We start from the raw sequence: 12264 nt of genomic DNA, 5'->3' as shown, positions 1-12264 counted from the left end.
TCGTTACTATAGCCTCAGTGGAGTCACCAGCTGGACATTCCGTGGTATTGGATGTGTTTTATAAACACATCCAATACCACTGGACATACCACGGAATGTCCAGCTGGTGCTATTTCGCAATACCCCAAAAACAGTGGTTACCGCCGATATATTACTCGTAGACTACTGTTAGATTTAAACAGCAAAGACAGAGACATGTTAGAAGTCAACAAAAATATAACTCATTGCAGCAATTTAAAATTCCAAAAATACATGCGCAGTCGAAATGTACCGATCAAACGCCACGTCACAAGACATAATAAAATCTAATGATTCCATTGCTTGTGTGGGAGGTTGCTTGCGAGTTGCACTTGCTGTCTCCCTCTGATTTTAATTCAACCATTGTGGTTAAAATGTCCTCATATTGATCAATGACAGAAGACATACTGTACATGAATCATGCTGAGACCAGCGGGTGTCTGAGAATTTCTGCAGGCGTTTTTTGTTGGGATTGTTTGCCTTAAAGCACTGTAGGCGCGTCGGTGAGGCTGTGATGAAGTTCACTATTTACTATTTATAGGACCGTGTCTAGACAGTTACGAACATCCCTGACCTTAGTGGAGTGCACAATCGCCAAGTTGAGAGCGTAGTTTCTGCAGTGAACATAGACTGCTGCGGGAAACTGTGCTGCGATGCGTGCCTTTCCCGCTTACATTGCCCGCACCATCATACCCCTGCCCAACAATATGGGCAGGAATCGATCTAGACCAGCAACAGCAATAGCTGTGTCAATGCCTCTGCGTTTGAATGATAATGAATGAATGGAACGTTGCATTTTTAATGTTGACACCAAAGTTTCTAGAGAGCGCGCCAATCACTGAATGAATGAATGAATGAAACCTTCTGCGGAATCAGAGAAAGTCTGCCCTCTTTGCGGCGCAAAGCATGTTTCAGAAATCAGCACATTTAAATAAATGCTATAGTTGTCACACAGACACATGCTATTTTTTATTTTTGTAATATGGAATTCATTCAGGGGAGAAAATGCCATGAAACAATGTACGCACGGTGCGTTCGGGATTAGGACTGATATAACATATGTCGGCCTAGACCTAATCAATTGTGTTTTAATATTTGTAGCATTCATATTAGTCTATTCTTTTCGTAGGCTACTCTGCTGTTGGCCTTGATGGGGAGATATTTTTTTGCTACCAAAAAATATAGTTTAATCCAACAACATTCCTGCGTCTCCCCCTCCTACCGAGCTCATTTCAGCACCGTGTCAGCGGACAGCTACAATCCTACGACGTCGTAAGAGCAGAGCACGCGCGTTCATGTTAAGAGGAGTTTCAGGAAATGCTCGGAAAAAAGTTACGACGCATCGTAAGATCCATCGTAAGAAGGAACGTACAAGCTTGGATCCATCGTTATCGGGAAACGGGGCCCAGGACAGGGTCTCCCAGGAAAAAATACATAATAACTATTCGATTGCAATGGACATAGGTTTGGATGAGATGTCTGTGAACATACAACACAATGAGTGTTTGTGTCAGTTACCAAGACAACCCCTTAAGCATTTGTCAACTATCTCATATCTCACTATCTCAACTATCTCTATCCCTTAAGCATTTGTCAACTAAAGAGGTCTGATATTGGTCTTAGTGAAATCCACATTCGGACCACCCACCCAGATAGAGATATCATGAATCCAACTATGACCCGTCCTACTCTGTCTCTGATTGGCCAAACCTGAGGAGTTTGGTTAGGTTTAGGGAACACAACTACCTGACCAGGTTTAAGGTTAGGGTTTTTCAGAAAGCCCTTTCTGGGAGATGTCATCAGGAGGCTTAGCCAACCAGAGCCAGAGTAGGGCGGGACAAGCCATTGTCATTATAGTAGGATTTGTATTTCGCACCCGGCTTGAGTTTAGAACCAGGATGGCCGCTCTGTCCTTGTCTCTTCCAAATGAGTCACAGAAGTAAACAGATCCCTGGGGATAGAGGGATTAGCATAGCAGTCAAGCCGCTTAGCATACATTTATGACTAGACGCTATAACAATAGTGACAGAGCCAGCCTGCTCCCAGCGCGTCAGGGTGCCCTCCTTCGATCGACGATAAATGCGAGAGAGACAAAAACATTAAAGTCTGATTATGCAATCTGATGGACCCGACGAGGGGAGGCGGCGGGAGCGGGTCAGATTAGGGGAGAGACTGAGGAAGAGAGGCTTTGTGAATGAACCTTGCCTCAGAGCACCTCTCTCTCTCTCCCCAATTGCGCTCTCTCTCGCGCTCTCTCTCTCTCTCTATGTCTCCCTGCATATCTCCTCGTTTCACTCCTCTCTCCCTCTCTCATCTCACTCCCTCTCGCCCTCACTCCTCACTCCTCTCTCTCTCTCTCTCTCTCTCTCTCTCTCCCCCTCCGTCTCTCCTCATCTCACTCCTCTCTCTCTCCCCCTCTCCCTCTCCCTCTCTCTCTCTCCATCTCACTCCTCCTCTTTGCCCTCGGATGCTCCCGCACTCTCAGCGCAACCCTTGTTGTGACTCTGCTTCCTCGCTTATTTATTCACCCTCACACACACGCATGCACCCACGCAAACACACACACCGACATACACATATAAACACACACACACACACACACACACACACACAGGCATCCACAAATGTGCATCCTTTTGATCATTGGCTTGTCGTTTTCTAAATTAATCATGCCTAGATTAGCATTTCCCTCTTTCTGAACTCACAATTACTGCGCGCACACACACACACACACACACACACAGACAAGCATACACACACACACACACGAGGAGACCCAGAACGGTAGCCAGGGGAGGGTGCGTCTGACAGATGCGTGACAGATGTATGCTTCTGGCACCTTTAGCTGCTGACAGCACCTGAACCTCTTCCGGAAAGATCTCTGAGGCAGCAGAGATTGAGGGGAGAGAGAGAGTATGAAAAAAGCAAGAAAGAGAGAGAGAGGAGGTGGGGGAGACAGAGAGAGAGAAAGAGAGAAACAGGAAAGAGACAGAGAGACAGAGACAGAGACAGAGAGAGAGAGATAGAGAGGAGAAGGGAGAACAAGAGCAACTCTGTGGCAGAGACGGACATTTCATCTCGGAGACACCAGCCGTACAGGCTAGCATCTGTATCCGCACTCATCCTTAAAACCACATCTGGCAGTGATATCAACGTCTTTCTGAGCGCACACACATCACACAATAATACACAAACATAACAAGTTAGAATAGTTTTCCAGTACACTTTTGTATGTACGGGACCTTTATGATCAAATAATTGAGTGTAATCCATTTATAAACAAATATTTTATGCTTAAAGAACTAGTTCACCGGTGGACATATGAAGGTTTTATGAAGTAAATAATTATATGTATTATAAATGTGAAAAGATAATTGTGCATTGCGCTCCCCGTGATACGTTGACTAGTTTAGACTTCTGCTCTCGTTTTTTCAAACACAAAAATGCCCAATAGTTGTTTGGTACCCGGTTGCACCGAAAAGTCTGCCAGTGAGCGTTGCAAACTGCGGGCGATAAACAACCCCACAATTGGAGAAGACGCCGGTATTGAAATGATAAAAGGTAAAACGATATGCAGTCTCCATTTCAAACTGGAGGATTATGAAGGCATGATGAGGCACGCTCTAAAACAAACTGCTGTTCCGTCAGTCTTCGCTGTGGGCCCGTTCCCAGATGACGAACAGGCCAGCGCTCCTAATGCACCTCCCGCAGCAAACGGAGCCTGGGTCTGTTGAAGGTGGCGTTGCTGTTTTTAGGCTGTGATAGCCATAGGATAGGAACTTTTTTTTTTTTTCACTTATCTTTCATATTAAAGCATTTGTTTTTAATCTTATCTTTGTAATGTTGATATATTGGATAATTTTCCTTTGTGAATAAAATCTTATATTGTTTTTACCACCTTACCTTGGACTCCTGTATAAACCCATGATTACCTTTTTTCCATGTTTTTTTAAAACTGCAATTTATGTGGTATAAATCACGAAGATGCAAAGTAGGTTCAGCATACAGCCATCATGTATGAATGTAGCAAGAATAGATAACAATATCAAGTACTTTATGTATCATTTGTATATTACTGTACAGCATAAAAACATTTGCTAATTACAGTAGCTCAGCATATCAAGTATTTGTACTCAACCTTTTCTCCCCAGTTGAAATAAGTGTTTATCTTATACAGTAGGCCTACTTTAGTATAACAGCACTTTTAGTAGGGTTAGTAAACAAATCACAACAACCAACATGAAAAGTTTTATTCAGACTGGCAAAACAAGGCGATTGCCTCTCCCAAGTCTCTCGCCTTGCAGTATCCACTTGCATTATCCACTCCACCCACTCCTGCCACATTTGTCTCAATTCTTCCTGGCTGTAATGTGGCTTGTACAAATAGCCCTGAATGTCCGAATCCAACAATATATTTTCAAAATCCACTTTGGCTGTTTCCCATTGCAAATTTGCTTCTGCCATGGTCGGAGGTTTGTGTCGGTCTAGTTCTCTAGCTGAGCGGTGAAGAAACATGGCGGACATTGTGTTTACATCTCGTACGCGAGCTCCCGCCCCCCTCATTCCTTATTGGTGGGCTTACAAATTTGAGGAACTAGTGGTTTGTAGTCCTCGGCCCTTCTAGCAGGCAAGCAAATTTCTCCTGAGATGACGTCAAACGCGTCATTTGACGTCATCTCAGGAGAAATGTAATCAGGACAGCTGGGCGACTGGAGGACTGGGTTAGACTGAGGGAAGAAACACACTTTTTTAAATATTATAATAGCGATAATGATAGAACGCCGGTTCTGAATCTGTGAACTAACCCTTTAAGAGTTAGCAACTATCCCAAATTTACAAGTTAACCAAAACCCCTAAATTTCCCATCTGGGATCACCAAAGCATATTCTATCTCATCCAGTGACCCCATATGGATATCAGGCCGTCAAGTCCAGACCCACAGGTCTGGGATCAGTCCTACAGCCTCCGTCTGGAGCCTCACAGCGGGAAGGTGAGTCAGGGGGTTTCAGCAAACAGCCGACTTACGCAGTATAAAGAGTTATGGTGGGGAGAATGTGATACCTCATAGTGCAACACACACACACAAACATAATCAGACACACACACACCGGAGCGAGTGCGTGCACACACACACGCCAGTGATACTGCAGGGGGACAGAAGTGCAGACGAGGTGGGGAGGGAGGGGGGAGATCAAGACATATACACAGGGAGGGAGGGAGAGGAGAGAGAGACAGGTATGAAAAGAGAGACAGGTTGAGGGACACCGACAGAAGAGAAAAGGGGAAGAGAGAGATAATGTAAGGCAATGTTAAGACATCAGAGAGAGAGAGAAAGAGACAGAGGAACTGAAAGGGGAAGAGGGTGAGGCAGAAACCATGCCTGTGTGTGTGTGTGTGTGTGTGTGTGTGTGTGTGTGTGTGTGTGTGTGTGTGTACAGAATAAATATAGACACACGTGTTACGGCTCAGGACCTAACAGGAGAAGACAGGGAGAAGGGTGCTGTCGGTAAGATGCTGTCGCTAGGGAGAGCAGCGGGACCCCCCCCCTCCCACACACACACACACACCCAACTGTCTCCCAGTGAGAGGACGAGAAGCTGACACACATGAAGGGAGTAGAGACGATACAAGTGAACACGTAACCAACAAGAAGTTAGAAGACAAGATAAGCTACGGGCCCGGGTGGGACACAAAAACCAGAGGAAATACGACTGGAGCTTAGACAAGACGAAGCCATACGATATGAGATCAAACAAGAACCAGTACGGTTGGAGAAGACAACACTGTAGCCAGGATACCAGTGGCAAGACCAAACTAGACGAACACAGACTTAATAGATCCCCGAGGGGAACTCTGGTGTTCTCCGCTCTGTTCTCCGACCCCCACCAGCACCACCAGCACCACCCATGAGAGCAGACAGCACCCAACACTACGTGGCCAGGCAGGCAGACACCACCCAGCACCACCCTAATCGCCCCAGGCACTCTGAATGCCAACACCCTTATGATAAAAGTAGGAGGGGGTGGAGGTGCGGGTGCGGGTGGGGGTGGAGGCGGGGGTGGTGCGGATGATGAGAACACATCACTTCCACTAAGCAGAAACATGACCTGGGGGGAATCCGAGAGGAGAGCTTGCATGATTCTGATTATGGCTGCGAGTGCGAGGTGTGGTTTGAGATCTGTTTGTCGGATGCGTGTGAACAGCTTTACATGCCCACATGCATGACCGCGTCGGACAGGAAGTGATCTCATGGGAGGTCACGATGTCACACTGCCCGTCATAATACACACCCCCCAGCAGGAGGTTAAGGGGGATTGGGGTACAGTAGGGTAAGAACAGGACGGCACCAGCCGTAGATAAAAACGCTGTTGTTTTTTTTTTATATGATTTTCATTTACTTCTCATATTCATACGCAGCAGCAAAAGCGTGGTTGTTAGTCTCCTCCATAAAGTCGGCGCAGGACGGTTATGACGCCGGCAATAGGGACCATGAAGACGACGATAGTGACGAGGAGGAGGAAGGTCATGTGACTCACGTGACGTCTCCGGCGTAATGGCGGATCCGGAAGTGCTTCTGGAACTCCATGGTCTTGTCGGCTGGGGTCAGCTAGAACCGTAACACAACATGGTTAGACAAATGTGGCACACATGTGGTTAAGTAGGCGTTTTTCCAGATGTAGAACACCAGAGACCTAACGATGGCCCTAGCTGGCATCTCTATGGGGAAACTATGCCCTCTACAGGTCGTCTGGAGGAACTGCAGTTTGCAGACAATTTAATCTCCATTTAAGCCAGATAAAATAATTTGGAGGCTTAATCGGCGTTTAAGACGTTAATCACCCTTTTAAAGCGTCGGATCGTCACAGTCATCGTTTATTCTTTTGACTCATCCCTAATGTCCTATTTTCTAACAACTCCTTTCTAACATTTGTTTCTACATCTGGGTTATGACACCTCCTCCATTAGCTGGGTGTGGCCCCCACCCGAGTGACACACAGCCACACGCGCCAGAGCGCTTACCAGGCAACGTCTGAACAGCCATCAGACTACACTTCAGGCTAGGGTAGTGACCCTTTCTCTCTCTCTCTATCCCTCTCTCTCCCCCCCATTCCACCCCCACACACACTGGACAATGTGCAATTGTGTATTTATTTATTTATATCTACCTCTGGCTCTTTTTTGTATGCAATTTTAATTATGTTGCAATATTGTAAACTTTTTATTGACTTGTTCGGTGGACTTTTACTGTTTTTCCATTTTGTTGTTTGTCGATTGTTCTGTCTGTTGACAGACTTTGTGAGCTACTGGATTTCCCCAAGGGGATGATTAAAGTATCTATCTATTTATCCATCTATCCCAGTGGAGAGCCAACGACTGAAACAACTCAACCGTCCCTATAAGACCCTATAATGACCATGCAGACACAGTCGTAAACCTGTTTTGGTTCTGCGGCGGGTTTTAGTGAGTGCGGGTTTTAGTGACAGCTCTTGCTGCTGCGTCACCTCGACGCAAGGGTTCAATTTTCAGGAGGCGTACGTCAAGCCCTTGTGGTGGACGCAGGGAGGGTCCGCAAGGATGTAATGGATCCGTAAACCCCCTTGCGTTGCGTCGACGTGGAACCATAACTAAGCCTTAAGGGATAACTCCCCGGACCCCCTGGACATGGCCCCCACCTTGCGGTCGGTGTAGTGGGGGTGCTGCGACAGCCTGGAGCTCATGCTGTCCAGGCACACGGTGTCTGTGACACGCCCCCCGCTGAGGCAGGCCTCGTCCAGCATGGACAGGATGCCCTTGTGGTTCTGCTCCACCAGGTCCACGATGATCTGGTTGTTGAAGTACTCAATCTGCCGGGGGGGGGTGGAGAGGGCGGGGGGGGGGATGGTGGTGGTGTGTGTGTTATTGTTGTGGTGCAAAAAGAGGAGTAGATTTGATGGTGCTTTCATTGTGTTATTTGTTATATCTGTCTGTCTGTCTATCTGTCTGTGGGAAATGCCAATAATTGCTTAATTGATTCAGAAACAGTCATGAAAGAGGGAGCGAGTGCGACAGAGGGAGTGAAATATAAAGTGAGACGAAGAGAGAGAATATGAACGAGAGAGGAGAGCGTGAAGAGAGTGAAACTCAAGAGACATAAAAAGAGAAATATGCATGACAGACAGACAGAGAGAGAGATTAAAAAAGGGAGACAGAAAAGGATTGAGTGAGCCAGAAGAGCAATAAAATATTATATGGAGATATTAAATACAGGGAGTATAATGAAATGGAGAGAGATCAAAATCGTGTGGCAAATGATTTAGAAAGCGTCATGCACTTGAAAAAGGGAGTGAGTGCGAATGAGGGAGTGATATATAAAGTGAGATAAAGCGAGAATATGAAAGAGAGAGGAGAGTGAACAGAGAGAAAGACATAAAAGAGAGAAAGAGTGAGACAGTGATAAAGAGAGAATATGCATGACAGAGTGAGAGAGAGATAGGTGGATTAAAAGGGGAGACAAAGTGAATGAGGGGTGAATGAGTGCGAGAGGGGTCATATAATATAATGAAGATATTAAATTGAGAGAGAGAAAATAAATGGAGAGATGGTAAGTGAGAGAGAGAGAGAGAGAGAGATGGTAAGTGAGAGAGAGAGAGAGAGAGAGAGAGAGAGAGAGAGAGAGAGAGAGAGAGAGAGAGAGAGAGAGAGAGAGAGAGAGAGAAAATATCAAAGAGAAAGTGCAGACAAAATTGGGTTATGGGGTTTGTGCACATGTGTGTGTGCGCGTGTATGCGTGCATGTGTGCGTGTATGTGTGCGTGCATGCGTGTGCTCACATGCTGCCAGGCCACGCCCTCCCTCTCGTACTCCTCCTGCTCCTGACGCAGGATCAGCTCTATGAACAGCTGCTGCAGCTTCTCGTTGCAGTAGTTGATACAGAACTGCTCAAAACTGGCCAATCAGGGATGAGAGAAGTCATTTATATGGTTTAGTTCCACTGAGATTCAATACAAATGCAATACAGTGGCAACATGGAAGGATGAGTTCTAGTTTAAGGTACAGTTAAGGTTAAGTTAAGTTGAGGTTAAATTAAAGTGAATCTGAATCTGAATTAGCTTTATTGCCAAGTAGGTGTATTTGTCTTGGTATAAGTTTAAGGTTTAAAGTCCAATTAAATTCAATTAAAGTTAAACTCAAAGTTCTGCTCAATTTGGTAACAATAAGAGTAAAGATACAATTTATAGTTTCTTCCACCTCCTCTGTAAATTATCGTCATGATTCTGTGAGGAACCTCATGCCAGCCTAGAACAGGACAGAAGTCTCCACACTCACCTGTTGTTGTCGAAAATCTCGAAGCCATAGATGTCCAGAACGCCGATCACAGTGTTTTTCCCATGAAGCATTGGGTTGTAGTCTTTCACCTCGATCACGCTGTTGATACGACCTACGATCCAGCCAAACAGCCGCTCATAGAGAGCCTGAGGACGCGAAGACACAACAAAGACAGGGTAAGAAGAAGATAGGGGAAGGCTCTCCTAGGGGTTAGGGTACAAAGGTACCAGGTTTGATCCACAATGTCTGCTGTAGCCTAGCCCCTACCTGCTACCAAATTGACATATACATTTAGCAGTCGCTTTTATCCGAAAGGGACTTACAATAAGCATATTTGTCAGAAGAAATGACACACATCTCCAAATTGCCTTTTGGAAAAAAGCATCTGCTGAATTTGTTTTATTAGGATTCGATTTAAGATAATGGTTTTACAAGAATACTCAAACAGAATATAGCTAAAATCCTCCATAAGGCATTATGGTTAAGATTTAGGTACAAGTGAAAGTTCAAATAAAGATAGAATATCATGCGACCGACCCCAACCCTGACCACAACTGCTGTTTAGGAATTCAGTTGGAAATGACGCATCACAGGTTTAGGATTCAGGCAGGTATCTGAAGAGACGCAATGCATCTTGGGTACCACTCCATATAAGGACATCCCCTGACTGTACGATATACCTTGGAGAAGGCCTTCCTGCCGAAGCAGGCCTCCTGCTCAGAGTGTCCCTTCTCGATGACGTCGCCCCCCCCGGTGGCCACCGTGCGGAACAGCAGGGCCTTCTCCACCTGCTCGGGCTGGGTGGAGGTCAGCTCCGCCACGTGGCTCACCACCTCCCCGTCCCCCTCCACCTGGACTACCTCTTCCTCCGTCCCAAACTGGATGTTGCCCTGGCAACGAGGGCGGAGGAGGGAGGGAGGAGGGGCAGAGAACGTTATGGTGAGGTGCAATAGAAGCGATGCACAGGGAACACAGCATCGATGGAAGGAGCTAGGCTAGACCTGTAGGAGCTCATGGTAGTATTTACCATAAGTATTACCAGTAGTATCCAGCAGTATTATAGTAGTATTACCAGTAGAAGTATGGATGTATTATAGTAGTATTACCAGTCGTAGAATAGTAGCCAGTACTCTGTTGATGGACTTAATTTAGTAGTATTCTAGTATTGTTACCAGTAGTAGTATGGTAGCCAGTACTCTGTAGATCGACTATCTAGTAGTATTTTAGTAGCATTACCAGGAGTAGTATGGTAGCCAGTACTCTGTAGATGGACTCGATCTCTTCCTCTGAGAAGCCGATGACCTTCAGAGCCGTCCTCACGGCGCGGTGGCTCGACAGGTCGTTGTTGGCCTGCAGACACACAACACAGTGTTTAATCAGAATACACCCTACCTGCTCCTCAATGACCCGTCCCTGTGCTGTCTAAAACGGATACATGTCAAGTTATGACACAGTTATGATCAGTGATCATTTTAACACTGATCATAACTGAGTTGTGAATAAAGGTGGCTCCCATTTGATACAGAATAGTGTCGAACACAAACTAAAAGGTGTTTTTGAATGCAGCGTTGTGAAGGTGTTGTGGTGAATGTGCAGTGGTGAATGTGTTGTGGTGAATGTGTGTTGACTCACAGAGGATCCCGCCCCCTCCTTAGTATAGGTGTAGACAGCAGGGTCGCTCTGCAGGTGGTAGCTCTCCAGCAGGCTTTGGGGACCGCCACGCAACAACTACAGCAGACCGGACAAATGAATGGATGGATGGATGAGTGAATTGATGAATTGTGGATGGATGAATGGAAGAATGGATGGAAGGGGGGATAGAGGAATTGATTAAATGGTGGGTGGATGGATGGGTGAGTGGAGGATGGATGGATGAATGGGTGAATGGGCGGCTTGATGCCTGGATGGATGTCCAGGTAGATCGATGGATGGGTAGGTGAATGGATGAATGAATAAATTGATTGATGAACGGGTGGATCAAAGTTGGATCCGATGTGTTACTAGCGATAATACTCTATCTACTATTCAATTGATGTCATGCAAAAAAACTCTAAAAGCAACCAAAACGCATTCAGTCACTTTACCTGATAGAAGGAGTGGAAGTTCCTCTCTCCCTGCTGCTGATGAACCACCCTAGACTGGAAGGAAAATAAAACACATGTATTTATCTACTATTACCATGACCTACGTCAGTGGATCAGAATCCAAACATTCCAAGTAATTCCAGGGCGGACCAACTGCTTTCTCATTTCACCTGAAGTGACAGATGAAAGAGGAGGCAGCTTTGTCGCCTCGCGGCCATCGCCCACAAAACCGCTTCAGGGGGAGTGTCTCACCACAAGCATAATGGATGCACAGACACACGCATTAACGGAATGACACTTGTTGAGGGTTTTCTCACTCATTGGCATCTTTGTAACCTTTGTCAGGAATTCTTTGGATCAAATCTGTGAAATGTCAAGCCGCACCTAGCCTAGCCCCAGGGAAGATATGCTAGCTGGGAACCCAGGGCATAGGTTAGAGTCACGCTGACTTGCTGTCTGCTCGTTCACACTGTGACGCTAGAAACTACAGAACCACCCAAACACCACCCTAACAATAGCCAAACACCACCCAAACACACACCGAACACGAGCCAAACACCACCCAAACACACACCGAACACGAGCCAAACACCAACTGAACACAAGCCAAACACCACCCAAACACTAGCCAAACACCAATCGAAGACAAGCCAAACACTATTAAAACACCACCCAAACACTAGCCAAACACCACCCGAATAAAGACCATCCTAACAACAATCAAATATCACTCAAATACCACCCAAAAACAACTCCAATACCGCCCAAACACCACCCTAAAACCAGCCAAACACCAACTGAACACTAGCCAAACACCACACAAACAACATACAAATATCAGCGAAACGCCACCCTAA

General features: G+C 46.0%; 1 protein-coding gene across 1 annotated transcript in view; it reads right to left on the bottom strand.

Moving 5' to 3' along the window:
• The window catches only part of myo1g (myosin IG), a 43090-nt gene that overhangs the window by 23532 nt on the left and 7294 nt on the right, over positions 1 to 12264 (bottom strand). Inside the window, 9 exon segments of the mRNA XM_084484847.1 lie at positions 4979 to 4994; positions 6555 to 6625; positions 7692 to 7862; positions 8828 to 8942; positions 9324 to 9469; positions 10004 to 10213; positions 10560 to 10673; positions 10956 to 11051; positions 11408 to 11461. Coding sequence (XP_084340973.1) covers positions 4979 to 4994; positions 6555 to 6625; positions 7692 to 7862; positions 8828 to 8942; positions 9324 to 9469; positions 10004 to 10213; positions 10560 to 10673; positions 10956 to 11051; positions 11408 to 11461 — 993 coding nt within the window.

This window comes from Micromesistius poutassou, assembly GCF_964030765.1.
Source record: "Micromesistius poutassou genome assembly, chromosome: 20".
Taxonomy (NCBI): domain Eukaryota; kingdom Metazoa; phylum Chordata; class Actinopteri; order Gadiformes; family Gadidae; genus Micromesistius; species Micromesistius poutassou.
Note: the sequence above shows the minus strand (reverse complement) of the source record. Positions and strands in the feature narration are given on the sequence as shown.